The 16,770-nt window shown below is 45.7% G+C and overlaps 1 protein-coding gene across 1 annotated transcript in view; it reads right to left on the reverse strand.

The window, feature by feature from the left end:
* Positions 1 to 6,132: 6,132 nt before the first annotated feature.
* Cacng6 (calcium voltage-gated channel auxiliary subunit gamma 6) overlaps positions 6,133 to 16,770 on the reverse strand; it is a 12,954-nt gene continuing 2,316 nt past the window's right edge. The window contains exons 2-4 of the mRNA XM_028775113.1: positions 13,497 to 13,571; positions 12,072 to 12,209; positions 6,133 to 7,098 (exon numbers count right to left, since the gene is read on the reverse strand). Coding sequence (XP_028630946.1) covers positions 6,860 to 7,098; positions 12,072 to 12,209; positions 13,497 to 13,571 — 452 coding nt within the window. The 3' untranslated portion in view covers positions 6,133 to 6,859. The remainder of the gene's footprint in view (positions 7,099 to 12,071; positions 12,210 to 13,496; positions 13,572 to 16,770) is intronic.

Here is a 16,770-nt window from a genome sequence, read left to right on the forward strand (position 1 = left end):
TCATCAAGGCAGGAGCATGGCAGCATCCAGGCAGGCATAGTGCAGGAGGAACTGAGAATTCTACATCTTCATCTTAAGGCTGATAAAAGACTGGCTTCCAGGCAGCTAGAAGTGGGGTTTTAAGGTCCACGTCCCTGACACACTTCCTCCACCAAGGTCACACCTACTTCAACAAGGCCACACCTCCTAATTGTCCCACTCCCTGTGTCAAGCACATTCAAACTGTTACACCATCTCTATCTGTCTGTCTATCTATCTATCTATCTATCTATCTATCTATCTATCTATCTATTTAGTGGCACTAAGGCTGAAACCCAAGGTCTTACACATGGCGTGTAAGTACTACCATGCTCCCAGCCCCTCACTTGTGAATCCTAGGCAAACGCTTTTCCTGCTGAGCTACACACACAATCCTCCCAGTGTACATTAGAGTTCTACTGCTAAGCTACATGTTTCCTGAGACAAGGTCTTGCTCTGCAGCCCTGGAAGGCCCTCTTGCCTCAGCCTCCCGAGTTACGAGACGACTGGCGTCGACCTCCACACTGGCTTTAAGCTGATCATCTGTTATCAGCTATCTTCTCACAATGACAAAAACTTGCCTACTTCTCATGGTTGGGGAGGCCTGGAGGAAGGTTGCAGACTCTTGGCTGTCATCTCCCAGGGCAGTCCCTTCCTTGTCTTGACCTGTAGGAAGGAAATGTGGAGGCTGGGAGATGGCTCAGTGGGTAAGAATGGTCGCTGTGTAAGCGTGAAGGTATGCCTTAGATTCTCAGTCCCCATTTAAAAGCTGGAGATGGTTATGGGTGCTTATAGCCCTAGTGGTGGGGAACAGAGAAAGGCAGGCAGATTCTGGGTGCTTGCTGGCCATCCAGTCTAGCCAAAACAGTCAGCTTTCAGTTTAATGGGAGCCCTTTTCTTTCAGGAAATACGGTGGAGAATGATAGAGGAAGATAGCTACCTGATGTTATCCTCTGGCTCAGGCATGCATGTGCTCCAGGTGGAGAGTCCACAAGACAGAACCATTTCCCCAACCAGAGGCCCTTGCACCCTGCTAAACCCCACAGTTACACAGCTCTCTGGGACTGTCTGAGCTGGCAAGGCACAAACTCAAAGAGAAAAGGAAATGGTTGGTGATCTTTCTTAGCACTTATCTCAGCTTATAATTACACGCCATTAGCATGATGGTGGGATTAATATCTGTTTCCATGGGCAGACTGTCAGCTCCTCAGGGGTCTGTCTCCAGTCTCTACTGTATGCCAGGCCTCAAGTGCCGCTCGACAAACAAGAATAGCTGCAAAGGCAGATGCAGCTATGATCTGGTGCCAGGAGGCCTTCAAGCAGCTTTGCAGGGATTATTACCGCATTTGCTCCTTGAAATGGCCCCGGAGGAAGCCAGTGCTGTGCTGAGCCCGTGAGCTGTCCCTCAAGATGATGAGATGAAGACTGACATCATTTAAGCAAGTTCCTCCAGCTATGTGGAGGAGCCACACTTTAAAACGGACTTTTGAATTTCCTTTCTTTTTAAGATTTTTGCTTGTTTGGCTGGATGATTTTTATTTTGACTTCTTTTGAGACAGAGTCCCACTATGTAGCCTTGGCCCATCTAGATCTGTTTAGACCAGGATAGACTCAAACTCACAGAGATCCACTAACATCTGCCTTTCAAGTGCTGGGATTAAAGTGTGCATTACCATCATGGAGATATGGTTGTTACATTTGATTCTTAATTTGGATTGTATTTTGGGGGGGGGCAAGGAACCAGATCAATGAACAATAAAGGAATTATTGTCAAAATGAAAAAAAAATAAAGTGTGCATTACCATACCCAGCATCCTTTTATTACGAGTTTTATCTCTACTTTTTATTTGTGTGTGTGTATGTGTGTGTGTAATGTATGTATGTATGTATGTATGTATGTATGAATGAATGTATGTATGAATGACTGAGTGACTAAGGAGGCCAGAAGAAGATGCTGGAATCCCTGGAGCTGGAGCTGTTTAAGGTGAGTTCTGGGAACTGAATTCTGTTGCTCTGGACATATATGCTTTAAAAAAAAAACAAACAAAAAACTTTTACTATCTTATGTGTATGAGTGTTTCGGCTGCATGTGTATATATGCACATGTGTGCTTGGCAGCCATGGTCAAAAGAGATCAGATACTCTGGAACTTAAGTTACAGATGGTTTTGAGCCACCCAATGGGTGCTGGGATTTAAACCCAGGTCCTCTGAAAGAGCAGCCAGTGCTCTTAACCAACAAGTCATCTCTCTGGCCCCATGTACATGCTTTTTACTACTGAGCCATCTCTCCAACCTAGACTTTCCCTCTTTAAAATTAGCACACAAAGGAATGGGTTTCCTCATTACACACATCGTCACGATTGTTCTGGTTGGCCCACCCCACGTGGCATTTCTGTGGGATCTGGGGACTCCAAAGGCTGACCCTCAGACTTGTGCAGCAAGTGTTTAACTGCTCAGCCAGCCTCTCCTGCCCCTGTCCCAGGGTTTCACTACCCACTCGTGCTGTGCACCTCAGCTCCATTTCTTAGTGTGAACAAGACTGGCAAAGGGCAGGCATGTGGTAGGGCACGGGGGTCTTTTTGTTATACGCCCAAGGGTGGTACAGCTGGGTAGTTTTAGAACACAGTAGTTCTATTTTTAGTCTTTCAAGAAACCTCCACACTGACTTCCACAGTATGTTCAACAGTGAATAACGGCTCATTTTCCCCTACATCATTGCCGGCATATGTTGCTACTCAGAGTCACCACCCTTTGCCACCATAGACATTCCACTGCTAGCTAATGAAGGTCTGTGATTTTCCAGTCCTCCACTCTCAGTGTCCTTTGCCCATTTCTGGCCACATGCTCAGGCATGGTTTTGACTAAATGCCTCAGTTAGGTTTTGCTTGGTGTTTTCCTCATAATTATGATAGGATTATAAGAATCATCACAACTAGGGCTGAAGAGATGGTTCAGCAGTTAAGAGCACTGACTGCTCTCGCAGAGGACCTGGGTTTGAATCCCAGCACCCTGACTTCACTTCAATTCCCAGCAACCACATGGTGGCTCACAACCACCTGTAATAGGATCTGATGCCCTCTTCTAGAGTGTCTGAGGACAGCTACAGTGGACTCATATGCATAAAATAAATAAATCTTTAAAAAAGAATCATCACAACTAATTATGAAATTATGGACTATGGCACGAGAGCTTTATTAGATTCCTAGGGAGTCTAATGCCTAAGGAGATTTCCTATTATAATTTTTGAGACAGGGAATCATAAATGGTCCTGGTTGTTCTAGAACTCACAGAGATTTGCTTGCCCCGGCCTCTGACGTGCTAGGATTAAAGGTAGGTAGTAACTTAATTGGCATCCCTGGATTTTGAGCTTAACATTCTTGCTTTTCTCATAATTCTGTACTTTGTAGCAGATAGGAGTGTGGTGTGAAGGGCCTGAGTTGGAGTCCTACCTTCTCCGAGTAGTAGCTGTACAGCTTTGAGAAGGGCCTCAGTGAAGTTCTCAGATGGGTTGTGTTTCTATTGAGCCCTCGACAGCAGAGCATCGGGCTTGTAGTGCGTTATATAAAACACTTGGACCAGTGCCCAGCACACAGTGGTATGTGCGCAGAGAACTAGGAGATGAAGTTGGGTCTTCTTGCTGAGAGGCTCCAGATCTGACCCCTCACTTCCTGGTGGCTTTGAGAACATTTTGGATGAGGGAGCAGAAATAGTGTCAAGAGCAGGAGGGACGGAGGGAGTGCTGTGAGATGCTGTGTTCAGGATGTTGTGCGGCCGTCGCACTCATAAACTCACAGCAGCTAAAGTCTCCTGCCCAAGATCAAGGCAAAAAGATCACTCAGCACTCCAGCAGGAAGCACTAACTGGACTCGGTCGGTTAGTGGAGTGGGGGTGGGGTATGAAAGTATATGGATATGTGTTGGGGTGCCTTGTGGGAGTGGGTGGGAGTGGGTAGATATGATTGACATGCAATGCTTATTATGTATTAAATTGCTACAGAATAAAAGATACTTTTTATAAAAATAACATAAGAAAAAAATCCTCACATCTTCTCCATGTCCCCAGCAAGATGCGGCTGCTTTTCATGAATCTCAAATACTGCAGTACCTGCATATAGGATGCATACGGATTTGTGTTTGCGGATACATGCTTGTGTGTGCATTTGTGGAAGCTAGATGTCAGCCTCAGGCATCACTACTCAGATGCTCTATGTTTTTGAGACAGTACCCTTCATATGTGGTTCATGAAGAGGCTAGACTACCTGAAGAGCAAGACCTGGGGAGCCTCCCGGCTCTGCCTCCCCAATGCTGGGATTACAGACCTGGACCACCAAGCCCAGCTTGTGCACATGGGTGCTGGAGTTCCAACTCTGGTCCTCATGCTTGCAGGGCAAGGACTTTTCTGAGTCTCTCCCTTCACAGGTTTAATTACATTTGAGTTGTGTACAGGTGTGCACATGTCATAACGCATGTATCTAGGTCAGAGAACACATTTGCATGCGTGTGTGCTCAACTCAGGGTGCACATGTGGAGGTCAGAGGATAACTTTCTGAAGCTGGTCCTCACGTGGGTCCTGGGGATAGAACTAGGGTCCTCAGCCTTAGCAGCAAGTGCCTTTACCCTCTAAGCCATCTTGATGGGCCCTCCTCTTCACAGTTTTCAGTTTGTATTCTAGAAACAACCACATTCTTGGGTGCCAAAGTCTGGATTCACCTGCTGGGGATGTTGTCACAAATCACTGCCAGGTGCTTGGACAACAAACCTGTCGCCTTATGGTTCTGGATGTTTTAAGTATAAAACACAGGTTGAGCATCGTCATTCCTTCCTTCTGAGGCTTGAGGCTGGGATCCACCAAGGGGCTTTCTCTTTAGTGTACAGATGGCTGTGTTCCTGTGTCCCTCTGTGCTGTCTTCTCTCTATGAGAACCGTCTCTGTGTACCAATCTCTCCCTTTCACTACTTGGGCGGAATTAGCACCAATCCTGGTGACCTTTCTTTGATGTGATTATCTCTGTAACTATCTGGACTCTTGAACCACACATATCACTGAGGCAGGAGGATCACTCCAAGTGTGCAACCAGCCTTGGCCACATAAGTTTTAGGCAAGGCAGGACTTCAAAGCAATATCCTGTCTCCAAACAAACAACAAAACCATCTTCGGAGCTGGATGGGGTAGGACACACCTGTAATCCTAGTACTGAGAATATTAACCTGGCTACATAGTGAGACGATGTCTCAAATTTTAAAAATAAAATAAAGCAGGAGAGGAACTACTTAGGACTAGGTAGAAGGATGGGGTCGGGAAGATGATGGAGAAGTGGTCCAAATATATTTGTATAAAATGTCACATGAGGGATTGGAGATATGGCTCAGCAGTTAAGAGAGCTTGTTACGGTCTGGAGCGATGGCTCAGAGGTTAAAAGCGTGGCTGTTCTTCCAGAGGTCCTGAGTTCAATTCCTCAGCAACCACATGGTGGCTCACAACCGTCTGTAATGGGATCCGATGCCCTCTTCAGGTACACAGGTGTATATGCACATAGAGCGCGCATAGACAAAAAATAAATAATTTTTTTTTTTTAAAAAGAGAACTTGTTACTCTTGCAGAGGACCCGGGTTTGGTTTCCACTCACATGGCAGTAGTTTCAGGGGCTGTGACACCCTCTTCTGAACTCTGATGACACCGAGCATGCACAGACATGCAGTCAAAATAGTCACACATAAAATAAAGATCAATAAATCTAAAAAAAATATATATGTCCGAAACCTGACTTTTTATACAGTGAACATGAATGCAAATGTGTGTGCGCGCACACACACACACCTACACACGCACACACGCACACACACTCACACACCAAACTGTAACGAAACGCGGTTGTATTCGGAGTCTGAGAGTCCCTGGTGCATGTACTTTTAGGGAGGAACAAGATCAAACTGTGGTGATGTCTGTGTTCTGGACCGTTACTCTAAGTTCTTGCCTGCCACCTGTGGGGGCACATGAACAAGTGACTCAGGACAGACGGTAGCATGTGGCCAGTGAGTGGAGAGGACTGGGCTTCCTTGCTCCACCTCAGAAAGCACAAGCTCCAGCACAGACAGGCTCTGAATCAAGAGCTCTGTCACATCCTCAAACCTTTAATCCCAAGTCAGATGACAGTGAAGCCGGGCTCTTCCCTGTCCCACCAGGCAGTCGGAGGACATCTCTCCCTTGAGTGACTTGGACAAAGAAAGCTCCCAAAGCCTTCTGGGACCCCTGCCCTTTCACAGCTCACACCCATCTCTCTGTCAGGTCCCTAGACAGGTCCCCCAGGGAGCCCCATTTGCATATGGCCTCTTCTCATCCTACCTCAAGTAACCCAAATTCATCTACCAAGAAAAAAAGTGTGTGTGTGTGTGTGTGTGTGTGTGCGCGCGCGGAGGTCAGAGTTTATCATCAGGCATCTTCCTCTGTTGTTTCTGCCTTATATCTTGAGTCGGAGTCTCTCACTGAACCTGACCTCATTGATTGGCTAGGCTAGGTGGTCAGTGAGCTCCAGGGTTCCTCTAATCTCTGCCCTCCCAACACTGGAATTACAGACATGTACTGCTGCACTGGCTTTCAGAGTGGGTTCTGGGACTCAGACCTCAAGTCCCCAAGCTTGCTCAGCAAGCGCTTTACTTACTGAGGCATTCTCCACACCCCCAAAGCATTATTTACACAGAGAAGATGAGGGACCGAGACACCTTGTGAAATGGGTCCCCCAGAGTGGGGAAAAACAGTTTCTTTGGAAGAGAGATGAAAAGTCCTGAGGAGAAAGCTGGAAACTGCGGCAGGGTTGGCAGACTTCAGAAAGCAGGCCAGAGCTCTAGACAGTCGGGCCACCCCGTTTGGGGCACAGTGACCTCCAGGGCCAGGAAGGCATGGTGAGCAGGAGGAAAAAGACTCCTCCCAGCAGCAGGATTAGACCAGCGCCCACACCACAGCCTAGGGACCAGGAATACTCATAAGCCAGGCGTGGAGCTGGAGGGGTCTCAGGGTTGACTCCCTTCAGCAGGGCTCTAACGGAATGCCGGAACACCTCCAGGCTGACAAACAGCAGCAGGCCTGTGCAGGAAGAAGAGAGTGAGGCTCTTAGCTCCAGTCCAGGTTTAAGACTGTCATCCTTCATTCCTTTATCAACCAAGGGGAACTGAGGCTCCTCTCAGTCTTTCCTCAGTCATTCAACAGTCATCTTACAACAACCACAAATGGAGGGCTGGAAATATTATGTCTGTACTTAACACGCAGACCTTTCGACCTTCCCTTCCTCTCCCCTCCCCTCCCCTCCCCTTCTCTCTCTGACTCTCTCTCTCTCTCTCTATCTCTCTCTCATGTGTGTGTGTGCACTTTCCCCCTGCCGTGTGTGTGTGTGTGTGTATGTGTGTGTGAATGTGTGTGTGTGTGTATGTTTATGTGTGTGTGTGTGTGTGAAGGCCAGAGGTCAATGTCAGGTGCCTTTCCCAATTACTTTCCACTTTTTTTTTTCTTTTTTTTTTTTTTAGTATTTTTAGGTCTTGTGAGGCAGATCCCACAGAGGCTCCCCTGGGACTGGGGTTAGATCGCTGTGAGGAATTGAACCAGAGTCCTCTGGAAAAGCAGCCGTATTCTTAACCACTGAGACACCTCTCCAGCGGTAGTCACCTTTAGTTTTAAAGGAATTGTTTATTTCTTGGTTTGAGACAAAGTCTTGCTATGTAGCTCGGGCTGTTCTCCAACTCACGACTCTCTTGCTTTAACATTCTGGGTGTTAGGATTATAGGTATGTGTCACAATACCTAGCTAGCTTTCTATGGCTTTTAAAAATCACTTCAGAGAAATCCTTAGATACTTCTAGCAGAGAACACAAACTAGACACCACTGACCTGGTGTTGCCGTGCTGTACCTTCTGAAACAAATACAGGAGGAGCAAAAAGTATTTCAGAATGTGATACGTGGCAGGAAGAAATAAATTAAAGGGGTGTGTCAGCGCGCACTTGCGTGCGTGCGTGTGCGTGTGCGTGTGCGTGTGCGTGTGCGTGTGCGTGTGCGTGTGTGTGTGTGTGTTATGTGAGTGCAATCCCCAGAGTAGCCAGAAGAGGGCAGCAGATCTTCTGGATTGGAGTTACAGGCAGTTATGAGCAAATGCTTTTAAGCATTGAGCAATCTTTTTAGCACCTCCAAAAATTTTTGTTTGAGTAGGGAGAATCAGGAATGATTGTGCATGCCTATAATGCCAGTACTAAGGCAGGAGGATTGCCTTAACAAGGCCAGCCTGGGGGCTCATAGAGTCTAGGTCAGTTATGGATATGAGAAAACAAATGACAACAAATGTAGACAAGGATGTGGGGAATGGGAAACCAAATTCACTGTTGGTGTGAGTGTAAAATCTGACAGCTGCTTTGGAAATCAGTGTTCCAGGGTAAAAAATTTTTTAAAAGTAGGCTGAGCAAGCCAAGAAGAACAAGCCAGAAAACAGTGTTCTTCCACGGCCTTGACATCAGTTCCTGTCTCTTAGTTCCTCCCTGCTTCGGTTCCTCCTTTGACTTTCCTTAGTAATGGACTGTTACTTAGAAACATGCGATAAGAGAAACCTTTCCTCCCCATGGACATGGTGTTCGTCACAGCAATAGAAACCCTAAGGTGACAACATCATCACTAATGATGCAATGGCACCATCACCATCACAGCTACCACATAGGCATTAACATCTACCACCATCATCTCTAGAGTCACCACCATTATCATCACCACTGTCATCACAACCCATGGACACCAGGGTATCCATCGTAGCCATCACTACACTATAACCTATGTCACCACTGTCATCACTTTTACTGTCACCACCATCATCTCAATCACCGTTATCATCGCCTACCACCACCACCACAGCATCAGTACCATCATAATCACAATCATCACCACCTTCCACCATCTCCATCACCATCAATTCTATCATAATCACTATATCACCATCACCCACGTCACCATTACCCACATCATCACTCCCAGCACCACCATCATTACCAACACTGACACATCACCATCCTGACATCACCCACTGCCACTTCAACTGTCCTTACCATACTCCAGACAACTACTATCCTTTGAGAGTCAGCTTAAATGTCACCTTCTTGGGGAGTTTCTTTGCCATGCACTCCCATGACAGTGTGGCTTTCCTACCCATCCTCATCACAACCGTAGCTGAACTGTTATACATGTAATTATTAGTCATTACCAGCCAGAGTGAAGAGCACTTGATAGCAGACATGGCATCTTATTTGACTTAGTCTTGTGTCTCTAGTGTCTCCTAGACACAGCAAGTGCTCACAAGCACACAAGGAATAAAGAAGTAAAGCTTATATAATTAACAGTTTTTCTAATCTGGCTAAACAATGAAGCACCAGATAACAAAAGGAACTTTCCGATGACACGCCATGATTCAGAACACACCTAGCACCCTGGGTAGAGCATAAAACACATTGTCTCCAGTTAAGCATTCGCTCTAACCCTACAAAGACCTCACAGGAACAAAGGTCTCAAAATTCAATGAAGCCGAAGTGAAAAAGAGGTCAAGAAAGCTTAGCACCAACCCTTGTCTCTGGGTGGCTTCCTGCACAAGGCGTACTGGAGACCAGTCCACCAACAATCCATCATGGAAGGGGGACATATAGATAGTTAATGATTTCTGGCCAAGGAGAGATACATTCCTCAGTGATGCTGTTGCCACTGGCGAGTTGCCTTTGGTTAAGTAAATAATCCTCGGAGCTAGAGAAATGGCTCAGCGGTTAGGGGCACTAACTGCTCTTCCAGAGGTCCTGAGTTCAATTCCCAGCAACCACATAGTAGCTCACAACCATCTGTAATGGGATCCAATGTCCTCTTCTGGTGTATCTGAAGACAGTTACAGTAAAATAATTAAATCTTAAAAAAAAAAAAACCCTTTACTCACGTAGGCAACCCTAATTAAATGCAGCAGGGAACAAAACCAGCCATAAATGTAGAAGGAGGATTTGCTGGAAAGAAGGGTTTTACCAGGAGAGGGACAAGGGAAGATAGATGCATGGGGTAGGGATATGAGCAGAATATACATGGATATGAGTTTGTGTGTATAAGCATGGCTGTAAATCTGTGAACAAATTTTTTAAAAAGTCCCACCGCTGCCATTAGTCACTTGACTTTTCTGAACCTCAGTACTCTTATCGACAAAATGATAACTTGTAATCTTTGGGGCTGGAGAGGTGGCTTTGTGGTTAAGAGCACTTGCTCGTGCAGAAAACCCAGGCTGGGTTCCCAGCACTCACATGGTAGCTCAGAATCATCTGCAACTTCAGTTCCTGGGAATCCAATGCTCTTTTCTGAACTCCTCAGGCACCATGTAAACTCATGGTGAATGGACATACATGCAAAAACCCACATTCATACAAACAAACAAACAAACGGATCTGGAGAGATGGCTCAGCCATTAAGTATACTGGCTGTTCTTCCAGAGAACCAGGGTTCAGATCCCATCATCAACAATCCAAGATTTGACACCCTCACACAGACACACATGCAGGCAAAACACCAATACACACAAAATAAAAATTGAAAATAATAAACATTGGCGACCTTTAGCTAGTCCACTCGCTGTAATGCTTTGAGCTAGATGTAAACTGAAGTCTTTGTTATTACTGAGGTCTACATTTCACAAGATGTGGCATTTTTTCCTGCATCCTCACCTACAAGAATACAACACAATACCTGCAGACTCCAAGTCCAAAACTCAAAGACTAGAAACCTTCTGTGATGGTGTGAATGGGTCTAGCCTCCATAGGTTCATGAGTTTGAATACTTGGCCATTGGGAGTTGCATTTTTAGAAGATGTGGCCTTAATGGAGGAAATGTGGCCTTGTTAGAGGAAGTGCGTCACTGTGGGGGGCGGGCTTTGAAGTCTCCTAGGCTCAGGCTCTGTCCAGTGCGGGAAAACTCTCCTCCTGGCTGCCTTCAGATCAAGATGTAGACTTCTTGGCTTCTCCAGCACTGGAAGCTGCCATGCTCCCTGCCATGATGATAATGGATTGAACTTTTGAATTACATGTTTTCTTTATAAGAGTTGCCTTGGTCACGGTAACTCTTCACAGCAATAGAACCCTACAACACCTCCTGAATGGCTTGAGGCTCTCTCGTCTTTAGTCCTACTCAGCCCAGGAGCTTCTCAAAGTCCTGCCTAAAGCTCCTACTACTATACAACCGTGTTGGAGATTCCAGGCCAAATCTAAAAGAACATGTAGAAAGAATGCAAATGCCATGTACCAACAGGCTTAGAATGTTCGTAGCTTTTAGATTTTACATGAACTTGCTCCAAATCCTGACATGCAACAGTACCTGGAGCTCAGCCCCTCCCCTTGACATGAAGCAATCCTTGGTGATCCCATGTCCAAACTTAAATAGTATTTGAAGACAGTCTACTCCTCTGTCAACAACAGGATTTGGAAGTCCATCTTTGAGCCTACCACAGCCCTTGAACTGTCCTCCCCTCTACTCCCAGCATAGTGGAGAGCCCATTCTCAGTGTGTAAAACATTCTTGGCACTCCCAGCTCCAAAGCTAAAATAGCATTAAGTCTAAATAAACCTTGCCAGAAAAGTCCTTGGAATTCTTCCACCTTTGAATATACTAGAACCATTGGGTTTCTCCTCATTTCCAACAGGCTTGGAGATTCTACTTCCCAGCCTGGAACATTATATGGAGTTCCCACTGCTCAACACTCAAATATGTGTGGGGAGCCTAACTTCCAGCATGCAACAATTGATAGAGATCCCTGAAACAGTGTGTGGAGCTCCACCTCCCAGCATGCAATAGAGTCTTTCCACCTCTAGGCACATAACTGTGTGTGGAATCCCACCTTCCAGCATGCAACAGTGTGCAGAATCTCACCTCCCAGCATGCAGCAGTGTGTAGCAACCTCACCTCCCAGCATGCAGCAGTGAGTAGCGACCTCACCTCCCAGCATGCAGCAGTGTGTAGCGACCTCACCTCCCAGCATGCAATGTCCTTGGCCACCACACATTCAGCCCTCACCTGAGAGGCCAAAGCAGACAGCTCCCAAGCGGAGCAGGAACTCTGCACCTTTACTGAGCACCATGATGACACAGAGGCAGCCCAAGGCCATGGCTGTCAGGCCCAACACAGCTATCACGGCAGCTGCCAGGTTTACCTCTGCAAGGAGGGGCCAAGGAATAGGTAGAGAACATGGGAATACTAGAATAGATAGTACTCCTCCATAAGAACCAGAATCAGAAAGATGGAAGGCTTCAAAGTCCTCCTGAAAGTGTGTTACATTGTTGAAGGAATGGAGACCTGGATGGGTCAGTTAGTTACTAGGCTCAGGTTAGAGCACAAAGGGGACAAGGCCAGATCAGGGATACTGGGATAACCAGCTACTACTTATCCTTTGGTCATGACTAGATTATGAAGTTGAGGGAACAGAGGTAAAGGTGATTCATTATATTGCAACCATCTAGGCTGTAAATCTCCCCAACTACTCCCCAGCTGGAAAATCCTGTTAAGGTCCTACACCCCCTGTCAATCTTAGGTTCTGGAAAATCAGGATTTATAAGTGCCCCAGTGTGGTGCACACACATAGTAGGTGGTTGATATGATTTTACCAAAGGTACACAGTGACCTGACCCAGCTCACACGAGACAAGAATGTAAAAGGTAAGGGGCGCTAGTATACACCTGGACTCGTATGTTTAGCTGCTTTGCCTCATTAAATTCTCATTTTAAAACAATACAAAGAATGGGAGACATGGAATGATTCCAGTTTCTTTGTGGAGACACTGGGGCACTGGAGTGATGTTCGAGAAGCCGGGCTTAGGGTAAAAAGGACAAAGTCCTCAGAGTTGCAGTACTGAGTACAGTAGAATCTACCAGACATCATTTTAAGTTCACTTAAGTTAAAATTAAAAATGCATGTCTTCCCTTTACACCAGCCACCCTCTGTGTACCAGGCTGTCACACGTGACTGGAGGCCATCATAAGGAGCAGTGTATCCATGTAACATTTTCATTTTTCACGTACAATTTTGTAGATTCAGACTTATTTGGGTTGGGATCTTGCCTCTGCCCTTTTGTGGGAAAAGAAAAGTAATTCAACCATTTCTGACTTGTTTTATCCGATGAGTAATGAATCTGAAGTCCAAGCCTTGCTGGCTTGTAGCAAGGGCTAAAACTGTGCTAACAAACTTTGGGTGCTGTGTTTAGCATATTAAATGTCCTTATAATGCTCGCTACAGAGAGCAAGTATGATTTGCCCAAGTCACATGGCTCAGGCAGAGTTAATGGCCAGTGGGCTACACACAACCTCTGATGGTCATTGTCCACATTCTTAACCCACCATCACCTTCCAAAGCTGAGCCCATGCTGGGCACAATGCTGTCCGTCACTCCTTCAGAGCAGTCATCCTACCTGCAGCCCTCTCTTGTCACAAAACGGGATGTCCTCACCTTTCTTGGTGGTTCTCTGGAAGATGCGTGCATTTTCCCCCGTGGTGAAGAATTTGAAGTAGGTGCAGTTTGCTTCTGTGTGGTGCATGGAAAAAACAGGGGGAGGTAATGACATGAAGTTTTGTGTAAGCTCAAGGCTGGATATTCCCCAGACACTACAAGGAACTAAAAATACAGTATCAGTATGGCTGACACACAGAGGAGAGGAGAAAAATCAGGCCGGTAAGGTGGTTCAGCATATAAAGACGCTTGTTGCTAAGCCTGATGACCTAAGTTCAATCCTTGGAATGGAATCCACATGGTAGAAGACTCCTGTGGGTTTTCCTAACACACACACACTCTCTCTCTCTCTCTCTCTCTCTCTCTCTCTCTCTCTCTCTCTCTCACACATACACACACACACACACACACACACACACACACACACACACATTGTGAGAGGGGAATAAACTAAGTGTACAAAGGTGACAAATGACACTGAAGTATAAATACACTTTTCACGTCACTGATGTCTGGAGACTGAGGTTTTAACCTCAAGCCCTTTGATCTAAGTCTTTGACACAAGGGAACCATTAACTTCTCTGGCACTCCGATTCTTCCTCTTTAAATGAGTTGATAATCTCTCTCCTGGCTCTTTCATGTGAATCTGAGGAGCAAGTGGATTGAAAGTGAGTTATCGTTTTATTCAACAAAGGACACCAAGATGCAGGTACCAAGAGGCTAAGAGACTCAGGAAAGATTCCTCTCCTATGCTGCACACACAAAGGGCTCCTGCAGATTAGCGGGGGGGGGGGGGGGGAAGAAGTAACCTTATTGAAACTCGGGCAAAGGATATGAATAGTTATTCACAGGAGGGCAAGTCTGGATAGTTCACAAGTACATGAAGAGAGACTCTGCTGCAGCAGGAGGCAGAGAAACGCAACTTGAACCAGCAGGGAGATGCCACTTCAGATCAATTAGATGGGCAAATATTGAAAGGGCAGTATCAAGCATTGAAGGAATGAGAGGAGGCCGCCGGGAGTGTAAACTGTCACTAGTCTATTTGTGAAGGACTCTGACAGGCTTAGAAAATGAAGTGCAGGTGTGCAGCAGGCAATAACGGTCCAGTCAGCAGTGGGCCGTGTGTGTGACTGAGGCACAGATGTCACCTTGCAGCTGGGGAGATGGCTCAATGGTTAAGAGCACACATACCACCCCCGAGAGGACCTGAGTTAGGGTCCTGGTACCCATATGAGGGGGCTTACAACAGCAGCTCAATACTAGAGAATCTAATGCCCTTTTCTGGACTTTGTGGGTACCTGAGCACACAGGCACACACTGTCCCCACATAATACACGTAATTCAAAAGTAGAAATCACATAAGCCAAGGTTTTGTCACATAGCAGCCATCTTTATCTATCTACATAAGTACACACTTTGATTCTCAAGATGAATTGTCCTCAGAACACATCTCTACCACTCAGTGACACATGTCTGTGTGTCTATGCCCTATGACACAATAATCTTACTTCTGGAGATTCCAAGAAGAAAAAGAAACACATACAGGACTATAGACAGATATGGCTGTTCTCTGTGGCATTGTTTACGGAGCCGGAGTAGGACTGAATCTTGTGTCCATCTCTTGGGCAATAGACAGTTGAGACAGATACTCTAATGGACATCTTTACAGCATAAACTACAAAAGCATAAAGCAAAAGAAAGAGGTGTGGAAATCGCAATGCTAAGCGGAAAAAATTGCATTGAAAATAGTATAAGTTCACATGATACATGTTTTTCAAATCAAAACACACACGTAGGGCTGGAGAGATAGCTCCAGCGGTTAAGAGCACTGACTGCTCTTCCAGAGGTCCTGAGTTCAATTCCCAACAACCACATGGTGGCTCACAACCATCTGTAATGGGATCTGATGCCTTCCTCTGGTGTGTCTGAAGACAGCTATAGCATATTCATATACATTAAATAAATAATAATTTAAAAAAACAAAAACAAAAAACCCACACATGTATATAAACTCAAACTTTCTATATTTCCAAGCCAAAACATTTGTGCGTGCATACAACGTCAAACACATTAGAGGACTGAATTCATTAGGGGTTTTTTGTTGTTTTTGTTTTTTTGTTAGTTAGTTAGTTAGTTAGTTTGTTTGTTTGGAGACAGGGTATCTCCATGTAGCCCTGGCTGTCCTGGAACTGGCCTCAAATTCACTCAGATCCTCCGGCTTCTGCTTCCCAGGTTCTGGGACTAAAAGTATGTACCACCATGCATCAACTGGGAAATAATTTTTAAAATAGGGAGATGTGGTGCTAACAGGGGCTACACAAGACCTTGTCTTTAAAAAGAAAAAATTTAAAGACAGAGCATAAGAAGGAATTGCCTGACAGAAGCAGGCAATATTCTTTTTGTAAACATATGTAAGAGTCACTAAATACCTTTGCTAACTTAGAGAAAGCTTAAAGTTAACAAACAGAATGTTCTAACTTCCTAAGACTTTATCCTAAACTGACTTTGAACTTGCTATGAAGCCAAGGATAGCCTTGAACTTCTGACACTCCTGCCTCCACCTCCCAAGTGCTAGGACTACAGATGTGCACCACCATGTCTGCTTTATGTGGTGCTGGGATCAGGCTTAGGGCAAGCACTCTGCCGATTTCCTACATCCTGACTCCTAATGTGTATTCTACACTGACCTATTCTTTTATTCTAAGTATGAGGAAACTGAGATACAAAAAAGAAAAACAAAAAAGAAGAATGCAGAACCATAGAGGATAGAGGACATTGGAAAGGCAGCCAGACAGTCTGGAGCAGTGGAGATGGCTAAATCTATGTCAAGTGATGGTATACAGAGCATGCCAGCCCAGGGAAGGATCTGCAGTTTCTAGCGCCAGAGCAGCTTCAAGTGTACAGAGCAACACCAAGAGGCAAAGGGCACTTCCCATGGAATAAAGATGCTCTTTGCAGCCACTTGAGTAAGGGATACAGTCTATGCCCATGAGAGAACTACGGAGTCCCTTCTGGGGCTGGGTGCGGTGTCTGGCATCTCAGTTGGCTGCCAGCAACAGGATTTTATGTCCATGTGCCCCAGAGGATAGGGCAAACTCACTTGGGGAACAGCAGGGTGAGTCTCTCTCTCTCTCTCTCTCTCTCTCTCTCTGACAGCCAAGGGACATAATGGCTGTCTTTTCATTTTTAAAGGGAGTTATTTCTTTGAGACAGTGGAGTCCAGGATAGGTCCTCTGATAATGCAGAATTATAGAGAGCTGGTAATGGCCTTGGG

This window comes from Grammomys surdaster, unplaced genomic scaffold, assembly GCF_004785775.1.
Source record: "Grammomys surdaster isolate TR1022 unplaced genomic scaffold, NIH_TR_1.0 252, whole genome shotgun sequence".
Taxonomy (NCBI): Eukaryota; Metazoa; Chordata; class Mammalia; order Rodentia; family Muridae; genus Grammomys; species Grammomys surdaster.